The sequence below is a fragment of the Salvelinus namaycush genome, chromosome 1 (assembly GCF_016432855.1).
Source record: "Salvelinus namaycush isolate Seneca chromosome 1, SaNama_1.0, whole genome shotgun sequence".
NCBI lineage: Eukaryota > Metazoa > Chordata > Actinopteri > Salmoniformes > Salmonidae > Salvelinus > Salvelinus namaycush.
The window spans coordinates 34,410,922-34,433,799 of record NC_052307.1 but is presented as its reverse complement, the minus strand read 5'-3'; the positions used below and the strand labels follow the sequence as shown (position 1 = coordinate 34,433,799).

General features: G+C 45.0%; 1 protein-coding gene across 1 annotated transcript; it reads left to right on the top strand.

Moving 5' to 3' along the window:
* Positions 1-1,443: 1,443 nt before the first annotated feature.
* On the top strand, positions 1,444-16,731 carry LOC120051458 (calcium-activated potassium channel subunit alpha-1-like). The gene is made up of 27 exons (XM_038998327.1): positions 1,444-1,725; positions 1,879-1,974; positions 2,064-2,125; positions 2,244-2,334; positions 2,442-2,553; positions 4,063-4,141; positions 4,634-4,709; positions 5,140-5,310; positions 5,804-5,895; positions 6,147-6,257; positions 6,366-6,471; positions 6,951-7,033; positions 7,195-7,264; positions 7,384-7,539; positions 7,800-8,066; positions 8,818-8,822; positions 8,955-9,041; positions 9,154-9,239; positions 9,653-9,719; positions 10,414-10,552; positions 11,703-11,927; positions 12,393-12,663; positions 13,645-13,743; positions 14,029-14,159; positions 14,684-14,878; positions 16,330-16,433; positions 16,503-16,731. The coding sequence occupies exons 1-27, from the start codon at positions 1,444-1,446 to the stop codon at positions 16,630-16,632; spliced, it is 3,393 nt and encodes a 1,130-aa protein (XP_038854255.1). The 3' UTR covers positions 16,633-16,731.
* Positions 16,732-22,878: the final 6,147 nt, after the last annotated feature.

The window sequence follows — 22,878 nt, the reverse complement described above, 5'->3', positions numbered from 1 at the left end:
TCCAATGTGATTCAGTGAAGATTGGAAAAATATTTCTGTAATTTATATTCATAAAATGTGATTTTAAACCGAACCTTAGCCACACTGCTAACCTTATGACTAACCGAAGCCTAAATGAAGACAAAACAGCTCATTTTTGTACATTACATTTTTAGGATATAGCGACAGACTGGGTGGCTTTGTAAATTCACTCAGGCGATCTACTGATTTCAGAGCACTCATCAGTGTGCCAGAGCGCAGAACAACTGATGAATATACAAACACCGAACCAGCGACACCTATCGAATATGACCAGTGTCAGTAAACGTCGGCAAAAAACCCCGTTATTAAATTGTTGCCAGCAGCAAACATTACATGGTAATAGCCTAACCAGCTCTGCTATGGCGAGCAAAATAGTGAGTTCTCTCATCGGATCAACCATACTCCTTGGCCAGAGCGTCCAGTGTGCGCTCCGAGAGCGAAACGCCCTGAATGTACGAACGGACACGAACGCCCAGAGCGCACTCCAGAGTGAATTTACGAACACACCCTTTGTGGCCATGGTAACTGGTGAAACCAAGATGGAGCGTGAGAGATTTTGGGCGACATTGTGCTAATGTTCTCTTATCTCAATACAGTTTTCAGTTACCAAAACTAAAATATGTTATGTGAAAACTCGTTGTCGTTCTTGCTCTCCTAAACTTTGGCAGAATGGACTACGTTTTGTAGACTTTACTCTGTCAAAGGTTTGGAGCGAAAGAACTACAACGAGTTATTTCACACACGCACTTCACAAAGTAAGCGTGTGCAAATATGCTAGAACGCGCCAAAAGGATCTCACTAGCTCGGGCTTGGCTCTACTAACCACATTGCCTGTTCTGCATACTATGATTCATATTTGGTTGTACTGTCCACCAATCATCATTCGGAACCCTTGTTATGAACCACGCCCACCGATCCTCGCGGGCTGGTTTGATGAAGACAAGCTTTGCCTTTCAGGTAGCTAGCTATCTGATGATCACAAATTGAATTACAATTCTTGTCAATTTAGGATTGTTAGCAGATTTTGCAGCTAAATACTTCATATCTTGTAGTTATGTGGGACCTTAAAATTAGACTTTTAGCCACAGAATCCTATTCGAGCTAGCTAAATTAGCTATCTGTGTAATAGCCAGCTAACTATCGTTAGCTAACTAGCTAAAGTTTGTAGCCTACAGTAACGTTAGTTAGCCATTATGTCGTTCACAAAAACATACAAATTGGCATCTGCTGATTAGGGAGTTTACTGACACTTGTATGTAATGTAATGGTTTATTTTCTTTACCAATGATGTGATGCCATCATAGGGATACCACAATGTAACTGACAGCTAGCTAGTAGATGGAACAACCATTAATTCCACTATAACACAGGCCAAGTTAGACTAACACATTTTTCTTGGCCTCAAAAGGAAATGCAAAACTGATGGTGACTGCCTCCATTTACACCTACACCACCCCGCCCACCTTTGCCCCGCACATTCACTGGCACATCCCCATGGCCATGAAGATCCCCCACACTTACACTCCCATTTCCCACACCCACTGCCTCTACCGGGGGCACAGGCTGTGGTGGGCCTTCCTCCTCTCCTCCCTGTCTGTCTTCCTGGGGGGGCTGCTGGCCCTGCTGCTCTGGAAGGTTGCTCACAGAGGGTTCAATAGCATTGGGATTTTCAGACCCCGACGACAGCGCTGGGCACACAGACAGGTGAGGGGAAAAGGTGGAGAGGAAGAGAGTAGAGGGATGACGAAGGGAGAGTTATGTAAGCCTACATCTACAGTGTGACCACATGTCAATCTGGTGTGTACTGTGCCGGCCTATGAACAGGTAGAGTCTTGTCTTGTTATTGTGATGTTGCAGAGCATTAGTGTGCAGACAGATTTCAATCTGAGGAATGCCTTGAAGGAATGGGCGTTCTCTGTGATATCGGCTCAACATCTGCCTGGCAAAGTCCTAGTAAGTCACAAGACATGCAGGAAGAGTACTCTTATGTTTTTCTTCTTCAGTCCTGCTATTGTGTTTCTCACGCTTTCCTTCCTGAACAGATGGTGCTGATATTCTGTTTCAACATTGGCTCCATCCTGACCTATATTATCCTTTCTACTGAGTGAGTTGCATCATGATATGATGGTGATGGGATCAAAACAAAGTTTTGTTTGTTCACTAGAAAGGTCCAAGACAAAGAGCCAGAGGGAAACTAAAATGTCTTCTCCTGCTCCTCTCAGCCCAGTAGAGTCCTGCATGAAAGAATACAGCATAGCTTTCCTCATTGATTTGAGCTTCAACATCTGCCACCTTCTGTATTTTGGGCTCAGGGTGAGGCAGTTAGCCAATAGGACACATACAAAATAATGTCACACATTTTGGGTTTAGACAAAGCAGTGTGCATTACTCTGTCTTTCCTGTGTGTCATTGTTCACCAGTTTTTGGCGGCCCAGGATAAGCTGACGGTTTGGGTTGACTTGAGATCCCTGGTGGATTTTTTCACCATCACTCCATCCTTAGTTACCCTGTTTTCCCATCGAGCCTGGCTGGGTAAGACACTCATACATGGGTCATTCCACAAATAGTGCCTTTTGTGCCTCTGATATTTTAACTATAAATTGTATTTAACCAATATTGCATTTTGAAAGCATGTTACTGTATATTAAATGAAGTGCCCTTTAAAATAGACCACATGGAGAATTCAATTAATCCGATTTTTTTATATAAATAAAGACCAGAGGAGGCTGGTGGGATGAGCTATATGAGGACAGGCTCATTGTAATGGCTGGAAAGGAACAATGGAATAGAATCAAACATATGGTTTCTCTATGTTTGATACCTTTCCATTATTCCATTCCAGCCATCACCATTAGCCTGTCCACCTATAGCTCCCCCCACCAGCCTCCTCTGACATACTTGCTAAAGTGCCAAAATTCAGCATTTTGACCATTCCCGCTTTGCACCCTCTGTCACTTCTAGGAAGATTCTAACCCACTTAACCCCAACATTTCTCCCAACTTTTCACCACCGTAAAGCCCTAGTTATTTTGTTTGCTTGACAAAGTAATCTCTGAAGATTATTATTTATTTAATGTCATTAGTAATTCATTTACGTTGGCCCCTCATTTTAAGGTCAACCCTGTTACGTGAACTGAACTCTCATTTTAATTTGGTGAAATAATTCCTTTTACAATATTTTTTTCAAAAGAAACATTGAACATCTAATAGTCAAAACATAGTGTAAAAGGAGGTTAGCTGGTTCTACTCTTTTTGTCCATTTTGTGGTAAAATAATGAGTTGGTCGAGCATAACATGTCAATCCAGTTACCCATAGATAGGCTAGATTTTTTATTTATTTTTTACAATTACCTTTTTTTTTGTGAAGCTTGCATTCAATTTCCACTCCCTGTTGCACACAACAAGCTTCCATTCGCCTTGTCACAATGGGATTTATGGCTGATTAATGATGAAATCGGCAACCGGTTACAGTCAACCCTGTAACTTTATTTGGCACTTACTATAGTATTTTTTTTTTTAATTTAACCTCTTGATATGGGAAAACTTGTTGAATATAGGCATTATGACAAAATGTTAAAATTAGTTGAAATGAAACGTTTTTTTTTTTTTTACCAAGTTACACTTCTCTAAAGGCACCGAATTGGTGGAACGACCCACATACAGTTGGCCTACACACTTATACGCCATCAAAGTTATGGGTAATTTAAAGCAACATGGGATGGGATGTTCAAAATCTCTCCCAATATTGGTTTTAATAACCAGTATAAGCTTTTCATTATTATTATTATTATTATTATTATTATTGTATTTTTTCTTCTTCAAACTGAGTGTTGCAAGATTTTGGTAACTTTCCTAAAAGTTAGTGTTGCTTAGTGTTGCAAGATTTTGGTAACTTTCCTAAAAGTTAGTGTTGCTTACTTAGTGTTGCAAGATTTTGGTAACTTTCCTACAATTCCCAGGTTTTCCAGAAACACCAATTGGAAGATTTACTGGAATTTTGCAACCCTATAAGCTAATGTATTATTTTGTATATCTGGCCCAGGTCTGAGGTTCATCAGAGCTCTGCACATACTGGAGTTACCAGTCGTTCTGCAGATTCTCAACGTCTTCAACAGCAACAGGTAACACAGCAACACATATGGTACATCTACATCAAGTTTAAAGTTTAAATGTCACATGCACAAGTACAGTGAAATGTCTTTCTTGCAAGCTCTAACCCCAACAATGCAGTAATCAATAACGATGTAATACTAAAAATAAGGTACAACAAAAACACATACGATCTATAAATAAGAAGAAAATGATAAAGTAAGTAAGAATACTATATACAGGGTCCGTTCCAGTACCATATTTACAATGTGCAATTTCCATCAAATGTGCATCAAATAGAGGCCGGAACAGGGATGAAAAGTAGGATGATGATTCCATTGACTTTCACATTTTCAGCATGTATGAGATACAAGCAATGTGACTTGTTTTAAATGCATGTCTGCCTGTTAATACAATTGCACTTTCTCACTCTCTCTCTCACACACATTCTCTCTCTCTCACACATTCTCTCACTCACATTCTCTCAGCCCCAGCTCACATGTTCTGTCACTCTGTATTCCCAGCACCACTCTGAAACTCTCCCGCCTGGTTGCCATCCTAACAGGCACACTGCTGACCTCAGCTGGTTTCATCCACCTGGTGTGTTTGTGTCATTTTGCATTCATGTCTTGGTTCTCTCCACACTCTTTACATTCATAGAGAAATAAGCAAACCATTTTGATAGACAGTTGAGGCACTATTGCACTAATGTTGTAAATGTGTTTTTATGAGTAATTCATCTAATACTAAAATGAGTAATTCTGCTAACATTAAAGCTGGAATCCGTAGCGGTGAAACTGCAATGTTTGTTTGCGATATAACAACAAAGACAATACTTCAACAACAAAAATGATGTTGGACATCATTGAACGCGCAATATAATTTTTTTTACCACAATGCTGGATGCTCATCTCCTCCGTTTCATAAACAAAACTATAACAAATGGCCTGGGGCGACCAGTGGCACTGTTTCACCTTATGCAGATCTCAACTTTAACCAATCTCTCTCATGAGACCTGGTCTTGCTGCAGCTGGAGAACTCAGGTGACCCCTGGCTGGACTTCTCCAACCCCCAACCTCTCCACTACTTTGAGTGTGTTTACTTCCTGGTTGTTACCATGTCAACGGTGGGCTATGGTGACGTGGAGTTGAGGACGACCCTGGGACGCCTCTTCGTCATCATCTTCATCTTTATTGGACTGGTAAATCTCATAAGACAGTATTGACTCCCCCCATACAATGTAAAGAGTCTTAAAGCATAGGAAAGTGCTATGGAAATCCAATCCATGAAAGCTACTGTCTGCTTCCCGAATGGCACCCAATCCCCCTATATCAGGGATACGGCCCGTGGCCCCCCATTTTGTAGGCCTGTGGATAAATTTCCAAAAATAAACAAATTAGCCCATGTCAGCTAACATTTTGGGGATTTTGCTTAGGACACCCAAAAGGCTAGGACTGGCTCTGACTGCATATCTGGGTATGGATGTAGGTACGCAGACCCGCAAACTACAGATTTTTTTCAAAGTTGCCCATCCCTGCCTTATATAGTGCACTACTTTTGAACAGGGCCCATAGGGTTCTGGTCAAAAATAGTGCACTTCATAGGGAATATGGTGCCATTTGGGATGCAGTCACTGTCAGTGGTCCATTGAGGATGTGATTTAGATACACATCATGTCTCTCTGTCTCTCTCAGGGTCTGTTTGCCAACTTTGTCCCAGAGGTGGTTCAGATCATCATCAACAGGAAGAGGTTTGATGGTAGCTTCACGGGTGTCTCAGGCAAGACGTGAGTCATCTTTCTACAGTTTATGGGAGATGACCAAAATAAAACAGTTGGTGTAGTAGCAGCTACAAGGTACATCTTTATGTCACACAACATGATAATATATACTGGACCTAAACAAAAACGACTAAATCCTCCGTATATCTGATATAATGCTTCTTAGAACAAGAACGATCTATGTTAATGTTCCTCCCTGTGTGTGTGTGTGTGTATGTGTGTGTGTGTGTGTGTGTGTGTGTGTGCGCGTGCGCTAGCCATGTGGTGGTGTGTGGTCACATCACTCTGAGCAGCGCCTCTGCCTTCATGAAAGATTTTCTACATGAGGACAGGGGAGAGGTCGACGTCAAGGTGCTCTTCCTGGGAAAGTGAGTCACAGCGTTACCTTTGAGCCCAACCTTGGCCCTCGTCAAATGTTGTGCACCACATAGGGATTAGGGTCCCGTTTCAGACACTGCTATCTCTGACTTTGCCAGCTTCCGTCCTAACCAGGAGCTGGAGGCGTTCTTCCTGAGGTGGTTCCTGAAGGTCACCTTCTACCAGGGCTCAGTGATGCAGAGGAGAGACCTGGAAAGAGTTAAGGTACTGGAGCCAAGTACAAACTCAGTTTGGATAACGGATGTACAACACATTTGACGCAACTGTTTTGATACAACAAGTTAGTGTGCACAAATATTATAACACACACCAATAGTGGGGACACCACACAATGGTTTTGTAATCATTTTTGTCCAGACAAACTCTACGACTTGACTGAGTGTGCTACTGGACATACTACCATCTAGCAGTCGGATGCTAACATTAGCATTTGTACTCCAAGCCAGCTGTACACAGTTGTGGAATCTCGAGCAAGAAGCTAGCTTGTTCCTCCTGGAGCGACTGTTGGCTCTTAGATCTCAGGAAGGTAACACGTCACCACAGTGGCTAGAAGTTACTGGCTAGCCTCTGCTTACCACGTACAACTGGGAAGGGTACAGGAGGTACACAGGGATGCAGAGTAATGATGGTTTAGTGACTGTGGTACATGGTAGTACTGGCTTGATGCTATCCTCTGTGTGTAGATGCATAAAGCAGGAGCTTGCCTGATCATCTGTGACAGGTTCACCTCAGACCAGCATAAGGAGGACGCTGCCAATCTCATGAGGTAGGGAGGGCTCAGGTGCATGCACACATAGCTAGACAGGCACACGTGCGCACACACACACGTTCACCTGCTCTCTACCTTGTTATCCCTTCTGACACACAACTAAAGATAAATAATAAGACAAAACAACATGTTTTAAGAGTGTGTTTGTCCTCTGTCAGGGTGATCTCCATCAAACAGTATTGTCCCAACACCAGGATTATAGTTCAGATGCTGAAGCACAACAGTAAGGTAGGCTGCCTGTCCCCGATGCCTATATACATCTTACAAACAAGTATGGCTATTGTTGCTAGATGATGTGTCATGTGTGTGTATGCACTTATGTGTGTGCTTATGTGTGTGCTCCCAAGGCATTCCTGCAGAACGTGCCTAACTGGGACTGGAGTCGAGGTGATGCAGTGATCTGCCTGGCAGAGCTCAAACTGGGTTTCATGTCTCAGAGCTGCCTGGTGCCTGGCCTCTCCACGCTGTTGACCAACCTGTTCACCATGCAGAGTGAGATCGAGGTACGTCAACAATAAAGTGCACTATTCTGATCCCTTACTAAGTATTTGAATGTATTTTTGAAAGCAGGGTGGGAGAGCAGAGAGGGAGATGGGGGCACAGACAGGCTTGGCCGAGAGACATGGCGCCAACCCCTGTCGCCAGGGAGTATGTGGTCCGAAGTCAGGAGCTTTAACTGTTATACTAGACTCCATCACAGTGCTGTACTTTTTATCAGGTATCTCTGTTGCTACTGAATATCTGTTGCCATTTTGTTTTACAGCAGGATGGAGACACCTGGCAGAACCTGTACAGAGAGGGCCTCTACAATGAGATCTACACAGAGCACCTGTCCCCCTCCTTCATAGGGATGTCCTTCGCTCAGGCCAGCAAGTCAGTTTGTCAGTCTGCTACAGAGAGACATATCAGTGTTCTATTACTACAAACAAACATGATCTCTCTCTGTCTGCCTGCCTGTTTGCCTGTGTGCCTGTCTGCCTGTGTGCCTGTCTGCCTGTCTGTGTGTCAGGCTATGTTTCCTGAAGCTGAGGTTGCTGTTGATTGGGATTGAGTATCAGAGCGGAGACCAAGATTTCAAGTAAGTAACTAGTAGCAGTAGCAGTAGTAGTATTTGTATTTATTAAGGATCTCCACTCTTCCTGTAGTAGTAGTAACAGTAGTAGTAGCAGCAGTAGTAACAGTAGTAGTAGTAGAAGTAGTATTTGTATTTATTAAGGATCTCCACTCTTCCTGTAGTAGTAGTAGTAGTAGCAGCAGTAGCAACAGTAGTAACAGTAGTAGTAGTAGTAGTAGTATTTGTATTTATTAAGGATCCCCACTCTTCCTGTAGTAGCAGGAGCAGTAGAAGTAGTAGTAGTATCAGTAGCAGCAGTAGTATTTGTATTTATTAAGGATCTCCACTCTTCCTGTAGTAGCAGCAGTAGTAGTAGTAGCAGCAGCAGCAAAGATTTTCAGAACTAAACCAAGATCGACCACAGCCAGTTGTTTCCAATGGGAGAAAATGAGCCATAGTGGGCAGAACATGCAAGGAGGGGGGTAGAGCCAAGCACGAGCTAGCGAGATCCTATTGGCACGTTCTAGCATTATCTGCATATATCCGTTAGGGAACGCCTACTTAGTGAAGTGCGGAAGTGCAATAACTCAATTCGCCTTTGCAGTCCTTCTAAACAACGCGATTTAAAAAAACTACCATATTTAGTAGTGAGTGGAAATGCCAAGCAGATGCTTCACATTTATACAGTAAAATATCTGTTTCATTGTTCTATCTGTGGTAGTTGTAGCAGTGGTAGAGGCGGCAGTAGTAGTAGTAGACAGTCATTTTTATAATGCTTACAGGTATTTGATTATTTTACACATTAACTGTAGTTCTGTGGATGGGCTGCGGCCTGCCTGGTAAAGTTGTTTTGTTGTTTCTCAGTGTGTTGGTGAATCCTCCCAGTCACATCAAAATAAAGCTGTGGACTCTGGGTTTCCTCATAGCCAGCAATGCCAGTGATGCCAGAAGGTACTGTGCCACTCTAATATTAGTTCATAAACTAGAGCCTTGACTCAAATACTGTATGTAGGGAGTGGGAGTATTCACCTTAGTCATTTTTGCGTACCTGTGTGTTTGTCAGGGCGAGTATGTACTGCTCTGTGTGTCACAGAGACATCAAGGATTTGCCCAGGATGAGACCCTGCAGGTGCACTGAGCAGAAAGATGGTACGGCAACAATGCAATGACCAAGACACGACTTTTTACACTCGCAGACCTTTTTAGTACTAACCTCAGTTTCACAAGAAGCAAAGCAACTGAGACGGCATGTTGAGAGGTGCAGAGATGGTGCAGTCTCTAACTCCTCCACTAGGGGGAGTCCTCATCCCACTTTTCTCCACTGGGCTGAAAAATCTGTCTTTTCTTTAGGACCTATATTAGTAGAAAGCACCAAGCGCCTCTGTCTGTCCTGTTCGCCTCATTACACATTTTCACGCAGAGCAGAGACTCAGAATGGCTGTCTGTCACCCTTCTATGTCTCTTATGAGCCTGTCTGTCACCTATGGGTGTGTCTGACCCGCAAGACTGTCTCTCACCCGTGTGTTTCTCATCTGTGCGTGCGTGTGTGTGTGTCCCATCAGTCTCATCTAACACCTCCGCCATGAGTCTAGGCTTCAGACGTCCATCACTGGGAGTTCTGCCCTTCAGGTGAGAAATCACAGCCTTCTACACAGGAATATGTTTGTTTTGAACATGCTGAGACAAATACTTAATTTAAAACTCACCACGATATATCGCACTGTCATTAGTGGAGGCTGCCTGGTGCGGGCGGGCGGGCAGGCTATGTCCTGGACAGCTGAGCACAGTGGAATAGCAGGCTGGGATTGACAGGCTGATTAATGGGCCGGCTCCCCAGCCGCCTCACTCAACCCATTCTGGGCATTAATATTGGGAGATCCTGTCAGAGGACAGAGAGGGAGGACAGAGAGGGAGGAGGAGAGAGGGGGGAGGAGAGAGCACGGTCAGAAGGTGAGTTAGTGAGCAGAATACAGATTAAATAAATTGTAGTTCCCTGCTCTCTCTCTCTTTCTATCTCTGTGTCTCTCTTTCCTCTCTCTTCCCCACCATCCCTCTCACTCCTGTCTCCCTCTCTTTCTTTATCTCTCTCCGTCTATCCGGTCTCGTCACCACCCTTTTTATCTGTGATTCCACTACCCAAGTGAATACCTTTCATTTTCCCTTTTGTGCTCTTGACATCCAGAGTGGTTGGACAGTGTGTATGTAATATGTCTTTATGCATGAGTCTGTGTGTGCCTCTCCTGTCTTCTCTCCCTCCACCCTTTCTTCCCTACTCTCTCTGAGGCTTGTGTTTGTTTGTGTGTGTGTGTGTCCTCTGCTGTAGCCCAGAGGGAGAGACTCTTCGAGAGAGGGAGTGTGTGTGGGAGCAGCAGCAGCAGCAGGAGGAGCAGCAGGAGGTGGGGCTGGACTCTACAGGACTGTTCCACTGGTGCCCACCTGTTCCCCTGAAGGACATCTCACTGGTAAGACTGGGACATGGACAGATAGGCAATTAGGCACTAATGGTGAGCGATTAACATATATTTTTTCTTCCGGTTATTAAACAACTAATTGACCGACGTCGGTTCAATTACTTGAATTCCATTTAGTTTATATTTTGTGTGAGCACAACGTGCTGTTTCTCTAGAGAGAAATCAAATAATTCACGAGAGAAATCAAGTCAAGAACTATGTGCAACTCTGGGCTGAAGGGAGTTGTAGTTTTCATTAAGCAAATATTCAACCTAGTTCAGCGCAGAAACACGTTAATTAACTACAATGACCATAATCCATTGCGCCTGTTATTTCTGTCTCGGACACTTTTACGCTTGCTATGTTTGGTAAGATACACACAGACTGCCTAGACTGCATGAGAGAGGAACGTACACAACACAACAAGAAGAGAGAGAGGGATAGAAACAGTGCTTCTACATCTGCATTGCTTGCGGTTTGGGGTTTTAGGCTGGGTTTCTGTATAGTACTTTGTGACATCTGCTGATGTAAAAATGGCTTTATAAATACATTTGATTTGATTGATTCCTGAAAGTGTGTGTTGTCTACTTTGAAGAAGTAGCAAAATGATTTGATCAGACAGCTCTGCAGCATATTTAGGCAGGCTAGACTAGCTGAATAGAATGACTAAAGACAGTACAGTTTGGGGTGCACAGAGATAATGTTGTCTGGCTGGCTGAATGGCTGCTACTGACTGAACAGAGGTGAGATGATCACTTTCAAAATAATAAAGTCAACAAATAAAATAGTAATTTACCCAACTGAAATAATTTAATATTTTTCCGTTGATGTCTACCCAATGTGGACCTGACGGAGACAATGGAATATTTTCAATGTTTTGACAATTGAATGTTCACTATATTTGGCTTTGGAATGTACATTTTTCAAAATGTTTTTTTTTTTTTTAAAGCCGAAATCAAAAACCGTGATAATTTTCTAAGAATCGAACCGAAACCGAACCGTCCTCAAAAAGTACTAATAGCACTATTAGGAACACACTCACTGTCTCACACACTGGCACTAGCTTACTTGTACCTAGCCAGCTAGAGTACATGCATGTAATAATAACATAATAAACATCAACAGTCATGCATTTGAGTGTGTCTGTGTGTATCCTCCTCAGACCAGACAGAGTGCCAGTACCCTGGCACTGCAGGACCACGTGGTGGTGTGTGTCTTTGGGGACGGGGGCTCCAGCCTGCTGGGCCTGGGGGACTTCATGATGCCGCTGAGGGCCAGCAGCCTGACGGCCCCAGAGCTGAGGACGGTCGTCTTCCTGGGAGACCCACACTACTTCAGCAGGGAGTGGGCCAACATACAATACTTCCCCAACATCTACTTCCTGCCTGTGAGTCTCTGGACATGTGGGAATACTCTATCATAGATCTGAAATCTATCCATTATTCTACAGAAACTTGACTTTTTGCTGACATGCACGACAGGCATAGGTCAGGATCAGAGGAGGCTGGTGGTATGAGCTATAGGAGGACAGGCTTATTGCAATGGCTGGAATGGAATAAATGGAATGGGGGGGGGGGGGGGGGGGGTATCCATATGTTTGATGTGCTTGATACCATTCCATTAATTCCATTCCAGTCATTACAATGAGCCCGTCCTCCTGTAGCTTCTCCCACCAGCCTCCACTGGTCAGGATACTCTATTCGCTAGAAGACCTAGTAAAGAGACTAACTAGGTAGAAGAGGTGTCTAGGACTATAGAACGTATCAGTCCTCTAGCCTTGCCTGACTCCCCCTGTCCCCTCACCCCATCCCTATTCTCATTCCGTCTCCCCCCTCCCCACTCTCTCCCCCAGGGCTCTCCTCTGTGTGGGGCAGACCTGCGTGCGTTGAGGGTGGAGCGCTGTGCCATGGTGGTGGTCCTCAGCTCTCTGTCCAGCTCCAGCGACATTGAGCCCTCCATGCAGGATAAGGAGACCATCCACTTCTGTGTCAACCTCTACCACATCCGCTTCAGCCCCGAGCCAGGCCCACGCTGCACACTCAGTCACACTCAAAGTCACGGCCACGGACAGGGGCTGGAGCTTGGTCATGGGTTTGGTGGTCATAACCGTGGTCCGAGCCACGGTCAGTGAGAGGGACCAGAGAGGTTCATGGAGAATGTTCAGGGGCTGGGAGAATGTTACTGTTAAATGTTTGTTGGCTGCTTTAATATTCGATTAGTTGGCTTGGCTCGAGGCTGGACTGTCAGTGTGAGAGGAGAGATTGTGTGTGTGTGTGTGTGTGTTTATATTGTCTGTGAAGAGTGTGTGTGTCATGTCCGTGGTATGAGCGCCATACAGATTGTGGTCAGACAGACAGACAGACAGACAGGAGCTGAGGGAAAGTCCTGAAGGCTGAGCAGAAGTGTTCCGGGAATTGTGTGAGCGAATGGCGTTTCTGTGTGTGTGTGTGTCTTGTGTGTGTGTGTGTGTGTGTGTGTGTGTGTGTGTGTGTGTGTGTGTGTACGCGACAGCCTGCCATAGAAGCTGACAGAAAATAAACATGTTCCAGTAATTAACCTTGACAGGCTCAATGTGTCGCCAACAGCAGAATGTGCTAATGACACAATTAATCCATAATTAAGGCATGCTGTCTCACTGGAGCCATACAGTGGCTGGACCGACCCGCCTGGGCTGCCAATCAATGACTGTTTATCTGTACTACAGGAGTGTGTGTGTGTGTGTGTGTGTGTGTGTGTGTGTGTGTGTGTGTGTGTGTGTGTGTGTGTGTGTGTGTGTGTGTGTGTGTTGAGGTTGGGTTATTTTTTTGTAGGGGACATTGGTGCATCATGTCCTAGTAATACACACTAATACCTGAAATGTTCACGTGTTTAGTGACAAAATTATCACTGTTTTACCAATCATGTTATGCAAATGCTTTTGGGAATCCCATTCGTTTGAAGGCTTTACCTTAGTTGATAACACTGACTGACTATAAGAGCGTCTGCTAAAATGACCAAAATGTAAAGTCAAAAGGGTATAGATGTGTATCACTGATTTATGCTTCTGTAGTTGCCGTGTTCAGCGTGTGCCATTGTAACAGTGTGTTATGTGTTGTGTTGTGCAGACACACTAGACTTTTCCCACGTCCCTACGATACCCGAGAAAGCTGAGGTCACCCCTGCACACAGCGCCGGCACCACTGTCCCTCTGCTGGTAGAGCTGGGTATTGTGCCTATTTCAATCCCTAGTGCTTTGCTACATCAAAACAGGGACAGGATTTATTTTTCTGACATTCCTGGTCTGGTCACATGGTCAGAGAAAACCAGGAAATACCATGTAGTTATAGGTGAATGGTGACAATTGATAAAAAAACATTTTTTAAGTACAGTATTATTATTCACAGCGATCCCTGTTTAAACGAAAACTTTTAGACCAATCAGAAACTTTCACTGACCTCTATACTGACTGTACTGTAATTAGGCTACTAACTAGTCCCTTTCTCCCCCAGTGAACAGCTCTAACGTGTGCTTTGTGAATGAGGCGGACAGCCAAGAGGACTCCTCCAGCCTGACCCTGAGCCAGGCCTTCTCTGTAGGCTCCGTATTCTCTGTCGACCTACTGGACTCTCTCATGGCAGCCGTGAGTAGACAGAACAGAACACAACGGTTGAGTACTAAGTTGCACCCTATTTCCTTTATAGTGCACTATTTTTGACCAGCTCTCCATAGGCATAGCCATAGCCATTTGGAAAGCATTCAATCCATAGCAATAGTAATTCATCAATAGTTGTACTACTTAGTTGCTTATAATAGTGCTATAATTCATGGCTTGAAAGTATTATTACCATTGGGACACATGATACCACTTATGTTTTACTTTATCCATTCTTCTCTTCTTAATGCTATAAGATCATGCATTTGGAGCACCAAAGATGGTGGACGATTGATAGCCTCCCCAAGATAGCTAGCTAACCAGTCAACTAACCTGAAAAACTGCCTGTATATTTTAACAGGGTGGGGGAACTCTATTTCTAGTTATTGGCCTTGGGTAGAACACACAGTGTCACTGTGAGCTGAGGGTTAGCGAACATAACCAATAACTAACCTGATCTGACCTTACCTCTGAGTGGTTGCCTGTCTGTTGTCTGTCTGTGTGGTGTGTAGACGTACTTCAACGCCAACGTGCCTGGTCTGATCTGTACGCTGGTGACGGGTGGCGACACCCCCTTACTGGAGGCCCAGCTGGCAGAGGACAACCAGCTGCGGGGAGGGGAGATGTCCATGAAGATGTGGGCGCTGCGCCAACGCTCCAAACTGGCACAGCTGGCACTGCAAGATGAGCCCCTCTGCAGCCTCGCTGTGAGTTTCTACTACTAACACACACAGACATACACTATATATACAAAAGTATGTGGACACTTCAAATTAGTGGATTTGGCGATTTCAACTGCACCCATTGCTGACAGGTGTATAAAATCGAGCACACAGCCATGCAATATCCATAGCCAAACATTGGCAGTAGAATGGCCCATACTGAAGAAGTCAATGACTTTCAACGTGCCACCTTTCCAACATGTAAGTTTGTCAAATTTGTGCCCTGCTAGAGCTGCCCTGGTCAACTGTAAGTGCTGTTATTGTGAAGTGGAAACGTTTAGGAACAACAACGGCTCAGGCACAAAGTGGTAGGTCACACAAGCTCACACGAGAACGGGACTGCTTCGGTTCATGGTTTGGCTAGGCCTGTCACCCCCTGATCTGTTTCATCTGTCTTGTGCTTGTCTCCACCCCCCACCAGGTACCCCCCATTTTCCCCATTGTCTCCTGTCTCCTTGTCTCCTGTATTTATACCTGCATTTTCTGTTTGTCTGTTGGCAGTTCGTCTTGTCTTGTCAGGTCATACCAGCGTTTTTCCTGTTGTTTTTTAGTCTTCCCGGTTCTGACCTTCTGCCTGTCCTGACCCTGTGCCCGCCTGCCGTCCTGTACCTGCCTGACTCTGACCTGGTTTACAAACCTCTGCCTGCCAACGACCTGCCTTTTGCCGGCCCCCTTTGTTACAATAAATATTCAGAGAATCGTACTATCCACATCTGGGTCTTATCCTGAGTCGTGATGAGGCCCCTTGGTTCCAGTGAAGGAAAATCTTAACGCTTCAGCGTACAATGACATTCTAGACGAATCTGTGCTTCCAAATTTGTGGCAACAGTTTAGGGAAGGCCCTTTACTGTTTCAGCATGACAATACCCCTGTGCACAAAGCGAGGTCCATACAGAAATGGTTTGTCGAGATTGGTTTGGAAGAACTTGACTGGCCTGCACAGAGCCCTGACCTCAACCCCATCGAACACCTTTGGGATGAATTGGAACGCCGACTGTGAGCCAAGCCTAATCGCCCAACATTAGTGCCCGACCTCACTAATGTTCATGTGGCTGAATGGAAGCAAGCCCCCGCAGCAATGTTCCAACATCTAGTGGAAAGCCTTCCCAGAAGAGAAGAGGATGTTATAGCAGCAAAGGGGGGACCAAGTCCATGTTAATGCCCATGATTTTGGAATGAGATGTTCAACGAGCAGGGGTCCACATACTTTTGGTCATGCAGTATACACCTATATGGACACACATCTACACTGAGTGTACAAAACATTAGGAACAGTTGCTCTTTCTCTGACATAGATTGACCAGGTAAATGGTCGCAACTCAAAATTAGGAAGGGGTTCCTAATGCTTTGTACTCTCAGTGCATATAGACACACACAGAAACAGGCCAACCTACACAAACGTCCTAGTGATTCCCTATCATCCATATCCTCTGCAGTGTGAGGACTTCAAGGAGTTGTTCTGCCAGGCTCTGGACTCGTTGGAGATCCTGTGTTTTGGGCTGTATCGCCTGCTGGACCCTCCTAACCCCTCCATGAAGAGGTACACTACCTATGCTGCTGCTCTTCCCTCTGCTGTTGGCACACACTTACTGTACCACTGTCTCTGCAGGTTTGTAATCACCAACCCGTCAGCAGAGCTCCCGTTGTTGTCTTCAGACAGAGTCTTCTGCTCCGTACCCTTCCACCAGAGTCACCTGCTCACCCTGAGGAGAGCCAAGACCATCAGTCACCGCCTATGAACCTCCGCTACACCCCCGCCCTCTGCTTGGATACCACAAGATGAATTACTCCAAACGGAACACGATCAATTTGATTTACGTAAATCTCTTAATAAAGTCTTTATACATCTTTGAATGGAAATTCTTCTTTTTGCTGACACAGTACCCAACCACACCAACAAGCAAACACACGACACACTGGGAGTGCCTTGCTCAAGGGCACAATGGTGGTAGTTTAGGAGAGAGATGATTTACAACCTGTATTGTGAGTGTTTCTTCTATACTGTACTGGTTATGAATATCATTGCCGTACAGTAGGAGACATGACAGTGTTTGACAATGGCTATTATTGTTTGCTTAGGGTTGGTGACATGTTTTTATAATGTAGCTTTAGGTTGACATGTATGGTTTATTATTCCTATACTTTTTTTTTTTTTCCTCCCCCTTTATTTAACTAGGCAAGTCAGTTAAGAACAAATTCTTATTTTCAATGACGGCCTAGGAACAGTGGGTTACCTGCCTTGTTCAGGGGCAGAACGACAGATTTTTACCTTGTCAGCTCGGGGATTTGATCTTGCAACCTTTCGGTTACTAGTCCAACGCTCTAACCACTTGGCTACCTGCCGCCCCAATGGTTTGTTTGTTTATGGTTTGTTTAAGTCAACATGCAAAAATAGAACTATATTTAAACTTCGGTGAACTGCGGCAAGTTTTTCTACACACACACTGTGCTGTACTTGAGTTGGTTCAAGGGCTGTGTGTTTGTCTCGTGGCGTCCCAGTCAGTGTGTGTGTGTGTGTGTGTGTGTGTGTGTGTGTGTGTGTGTGTGTTTGTGGTGGTGGTGGCGTTCCTGTCAGTGGCTGTCAGTGCGGGGAGACTAAGCACTGACAGGTGTGTGTCACCCCATCAGTCACCTGTCACCACTGCCTGCCTGCCCAGGAGGAGGAGAAAATGAGACGCTGAAGGACACCAGTCGTCTGCCGCTCCGTTCAGGCTGACCCACTTCCTGTCTGGGCTCACACACACACACCTGTCTGTCTGCAAAAACACACACACAGTCTTCAGGGAACTTTACGTGTATGTAGGACAAAAGCTGCCTCTGGTTAACCCCAAATTATCATAGACTGTATAGCGTTGCAAATGAAAATCCCTCCATCTGACTTGACTCATCGTTCATCACCACCAGAAGAGATTGTGGACCCTGTAGATCAAACAGTAATGTTCAAATCCCTACTCCTCCACCCAACTAAACCAGAGTAGTGAGGATCACTTGCCAAGCCAGCCCCAGCTCCTCCAAGCATGTTTATATACTTTGTCACTCAGAAAAATGAGATGTGCAAATCCATGCCAGAAAGGGGATATTTCTGACAGTGCTTCATGCTTGAGTTTTTCCTCACTCTGCTCTAGATGAGCTGTTGACAGTTTTATGGCTGTACTGTGCTGAAACAGAGAGACTGAGATATATATATAGAGAGAGAGCTGGACGGTGATAAAAGGGAAAGAGAAAAGAGTGTGAGAGAGTGGCCGATGACAACACAGATGCTGTTCCCAGAACGCACAGTCGTCAGAAAGAAACATTGACACACACTGCTCAGCCATGCAGCAACAGAACAGTCCCAGCTATGTTACGGGTCCATGTAGCAAGGTCCATGCAGCAACAGAACAGTCCCAGCTATGTTACGGGTCCATGTAGCAAGGTCCATGCAGCAACAGAACAGTCCCAGCTATGTTACGGGTCCATGTAGCAAGGTCCATGCAGCAACAGAACAGTCCCAGCTATGTTACGGGTCCATGTAGCAAGGTCCATGCAGCAACAGAACGGTCCCAGCTATGTTACGGGTCCATGTAGCAAGGTCCATGCAGCAACAGAACAGTCCCAGCTATGTTACGGGTCCATGTAGCAAGGTCCATGCAGCAACAGAACAGTCCCAGCTATGTTACGGGTCCATGTAGCAAGGTCCATGCAGCAACAGAACAGTCCCAGCTATGTTACGGGTCCATGTAGCAAGGTCCATGCAGCAACAGAACAGTCCCAGCTATGTTACGGGTCCATGTAGCAAGGTCCATGCAGCAACAGAACGGTCCCAGCTATGTTACGGGTCCATGTAGCATGCAAGTGTGTACCTGCGAGAGAGTGCTGTGAATGTGAGTTTGTGTGAGCAGTGGGTTTTCATTTGTGAGTGTGCCTATGCATTTTTGAGTTCATTTGTATTTGCAGTGTGTCTAGGAGTGTGTGTCTATGTTGAAAAGGAAAACAGGGTGGCGTGGGTGTGAATGTATTGGTGGTGTGTGTAATGTATAGCAGATACATATAGCAGGATTCCAAAAAGGTTCTTTGGCTTTCCCCATAGGAAACCCTTTTTGGTTCCAGGTAGAACCCTTCTGTAGAAATGGTTCTATATGGAACCCAAAAGGGTTCTACCTGGAACCAAACATTTTTATTTGAAGGGTTCCCTTATGGGGACAGCTGAAGCACCCTTTAAGGTTCTAGATAGCACCTTTTTTTCTAAGAGTGTATATCCCAGTGAAACGATAGTATAGAATGGTGTCTCTCTCTCTCTCTGTGTGTGTGTGTGTGTGTGTGTGTGTGTGTGTGTGTGTGTGTGTGTGTGTGTGTGTGTGTGTGTGTGTGTGTGTGTGTGTGTGTGTGTGTGTGTGTGCCTGCCTGCCTGCCTGCCTGTCGCTGGACCTCAGTAGCACTGCCACTCAGGGTGACATACACAGGGCTGACAGCGCCCGCTTACACGTGTCACTCGACATTACCCACACACACAGTTGTGAGAGGGGGGAATGGAGCGGGCCAGGGGGACTAGAGAGGAGCTTGCTTCCTGCTGTTGCCTTCCCCCTCTTTCCCCTGCACACATCATTCTTTCCACCTTCAGTCTCTCTACCTTCAGTTATAACACTACTGGAGCAGTCGGAAGGACATGGCCTCTCTGCCTTACAGAAAACCACACTGGCTTATGAAGTGCTGTTCTTGAGTATTCTGTGTTCTCTAGGCAATATACTTAATGTTAGCATTGCATTCGTGTGCTCTGTTCTCTGGAGCCTCTAGTAGTCTTTAGTTAAAGTGAATGTTCTATTGGATGTTGTCTAGGTGTTCTATATGGATATTCTCTGCCTGGATGTTTTCTGTGTGTTTTGTGTTGTCTGAGCGTTTTGTGGTTGGACACAGTGACGTGAAGACCTTGGTTTTGTCTGCATGTGTGTGTGTGTGTGTGTGTAAGTGGAGCAGTCAGAGCTCAGATCTCCAGGTGGATTATGGGAATGAAGCCCACATGTTGCTACCTGCCCAATCAGTCTGCCAGGGGCGCCACATCACCTCCTCTACCCCCCTCGTCCTGTCCTGTCCTGTCCTGTCCTGTCAGTCACCCCCTATCAGGAGACGGGATCAGTCTTCTCAGCTCCATTTCCTACTGCCGCAGTGAGTGACACAACAAAAAACAGTCACACAGTGTACATAGGCACGTCACACACATACACACACACACAGTGTGTGGCAGAGAGTGACGGCTGGCTGGACACGGAGAGATATAGAGAGATGAGGAGACGTGTCGCTGCCTGTGGTCTGTGGAAGCGTCACAAATGGCACCCTATTCGTTATCTAGTACACTACTTTTGACCAGGGCCCAGAAGTAGTCACTATTTAGGGAATAGGGTGCCATTTGGGATACATGCCTCCTACGTCTGTCAGCGTAGAGGGCATGAGGCCCAGGCAGCCAGGACAGGAGTACACTGAGGCAAGCATTCTGTCAACGGGGAAATGAATATACACATCTAGACTATGTCTGTACTCACTTAACAATCCCTGACTGACTGACTGACACACACAGAGAGGGGGGACAGACAGGGAAGGAAAGTGTGCTGTTTGTGTGTCTGTTAATGAAGATGTATGAAGAGATACTGTATATTCGTTCAACCCTGTCATAACTCAGAATAGAGGGAACACAGAGCGAGGGGGGGGGGGGGGGGTTGACAGGGAGAACGGGGAGAAAGAGGACGGATGGATAATTGAGCATGAGGACAGATAAGGTATCACCCACAGAGCTCACCCACACACACATCTCACTCTGTTACACACACACACACACACACACACACACACACACACACACACACACACACACACACACACACACACACACACACACACACACACACACACACACACACACACACACACACACACACACACACACACACACACACACACAGAGGCCAGGAGGGAGAGCGGGAAGGGCACATGAGCGAGAGCTGCACCAAGGACAATAGCTCCATGAACGAAGGCTCTGTGTCATTCATTCGCTCTGTGTCTCTTTGTCTTTAGAGTTCTCTCTCAAGTTTAACCTTGTCTCCAGCCCCTGTCCATAACAAAACACTACAGACAGACTCCACCAGACACAAAGATCTCTGGGTTTTGGAGAGGAGGTGTTTTGCATATAAACTGTAGCTGAGGCTCGACAGGCTTGCTTTGCTTTGCTGCAGTTGAATACACAGAGTTTAGTATTCTAGTTTTCACAGCCCTTTCTTGTCCTGGGTTGTGGTTCAGGGTTTTGATTGATTATCAAGGTGTTGATCATCCCTTGTACAGACAGAGTTACTGCTGAGTCTGACAGAAGTGCATTAGGAGTGTGAGTGATGAGAAAGTGTGTGATGTGAACTTCTACTAGCTAGGCCTATTTGTATTTCTGTGGCAGTCCTTAGACTGAATCAGCAGGAAAAAGAAAAACTTTTCAGAGGCTATTTCATCTGCTGGTTGTCATGGACTGTCTGGGAGAGAGAGAGGAGGATGAGAGGAGTAGAGGATAGACGGAGATAGAGATTGATGGACAGCATATTAAGTGGCTATTTTACTCCAGCGTGACGGTATCTTGGCGGAAGGATTATTATTTGACATGCAGTTGCCTGATAGTCCAATTCCAGTGATTGACACATGTCGGTGGTATTTGTAAAGGCTTTACCAACGTGGCTCAGATAAGTCTCACAGAATGAGACTATAATGTGTGCCTGACATAGTCAAAGTGAGATGAGAGCAACGGTGCATCTTGTATGACCCTTCCCCAGTAATACATGAGATACTGTGATCATTATTGACATATTCACCCAAAATCCCATGTATTCAGTATGCAAGATGCAATCAGGCACTAGGGACCGGTTTGTCAGGCTGAGATTAGGCCTATACTCCTGGACTAAAAAGCATGCTTAATGGGGAGCTCCATTGACAGTTCTATAGCCTGGCTTCATCTGGCTCCAGGAAACTGATCCTAGAAGTTATCTTTCATGAAAAGTAGCATACAGATGTAGGATTTTAATTTGATCACTCTATTGTTGCCCAGAATTTTCCTGCAAAGGGAGTTTTAATTTTTTTTCAAAAGTTTGTAATTTGCCCTTTGAAATTTCAGTCTTGATTTGCCCTAACAAAAAAACCTATCAACCCCTACAAAAATGTCCATTCACATTAATCTACATAATAATTTGAATATTCTGTTGCTGCAGGACTATTTTCTTTCTGTAGCAAACCGGCTCAAATTAAGATTTTAGCCATACTAACCTTCAAGCTTTCTGTCATGGCTATGAGTTCTGTTAAATACTCACTCTGATATGTATTTGCTGTTATCATGTATTTTTTAAACTGTCGCAAACCAATTTCTCTTTGTGGGACAATAAAGTAGGCCGAGATCAGGGGTTCCCAAAATGTTTTGACCCGCGACCCCATTTTGATATAAAACAATTGTGCGACCCCACCATGCAAAAAAAGTGATGTAATCAATGGCGCCGGAGAAGAAGGTTGACGTTTTACGTGTTACTATCCAATTGTTTTTTTTGTTCGTTTCTTTGCGTTGATGGTAACTTATCTTTTTAGCTTATTTTGTACATAATGTTGCTGCTACCGTCTCTTATGACCGAAAATAACTTCTGGACATCAGAACTGCGATTACTCACCACGAACTGTCAGAATCCTTTTTTTCCTTTTAACAAGTCCGACGAGCCCGACGTGAATGACATACTGCTTTCTCGGGAACAGGCCCAGATCCCCGTCATTTGCGTGAAGAGAAGGCGGAGAAAAGGGGCCAGAGTAGCACTAGTGACTCGATCAATAAAAAAGTGGTCAGATGAAGCAGATGCTAAGCTACAGGACTGTTTTGCTAGCACAGACTGGAATATGTTCCGGGATTCCTCCGATGGCATTGAGGAGTACACCATATCAGTCATTGGCTTCATCAATAAGTGCATCGATGACGTCGTCCCCACAGTGACTGTACGTAC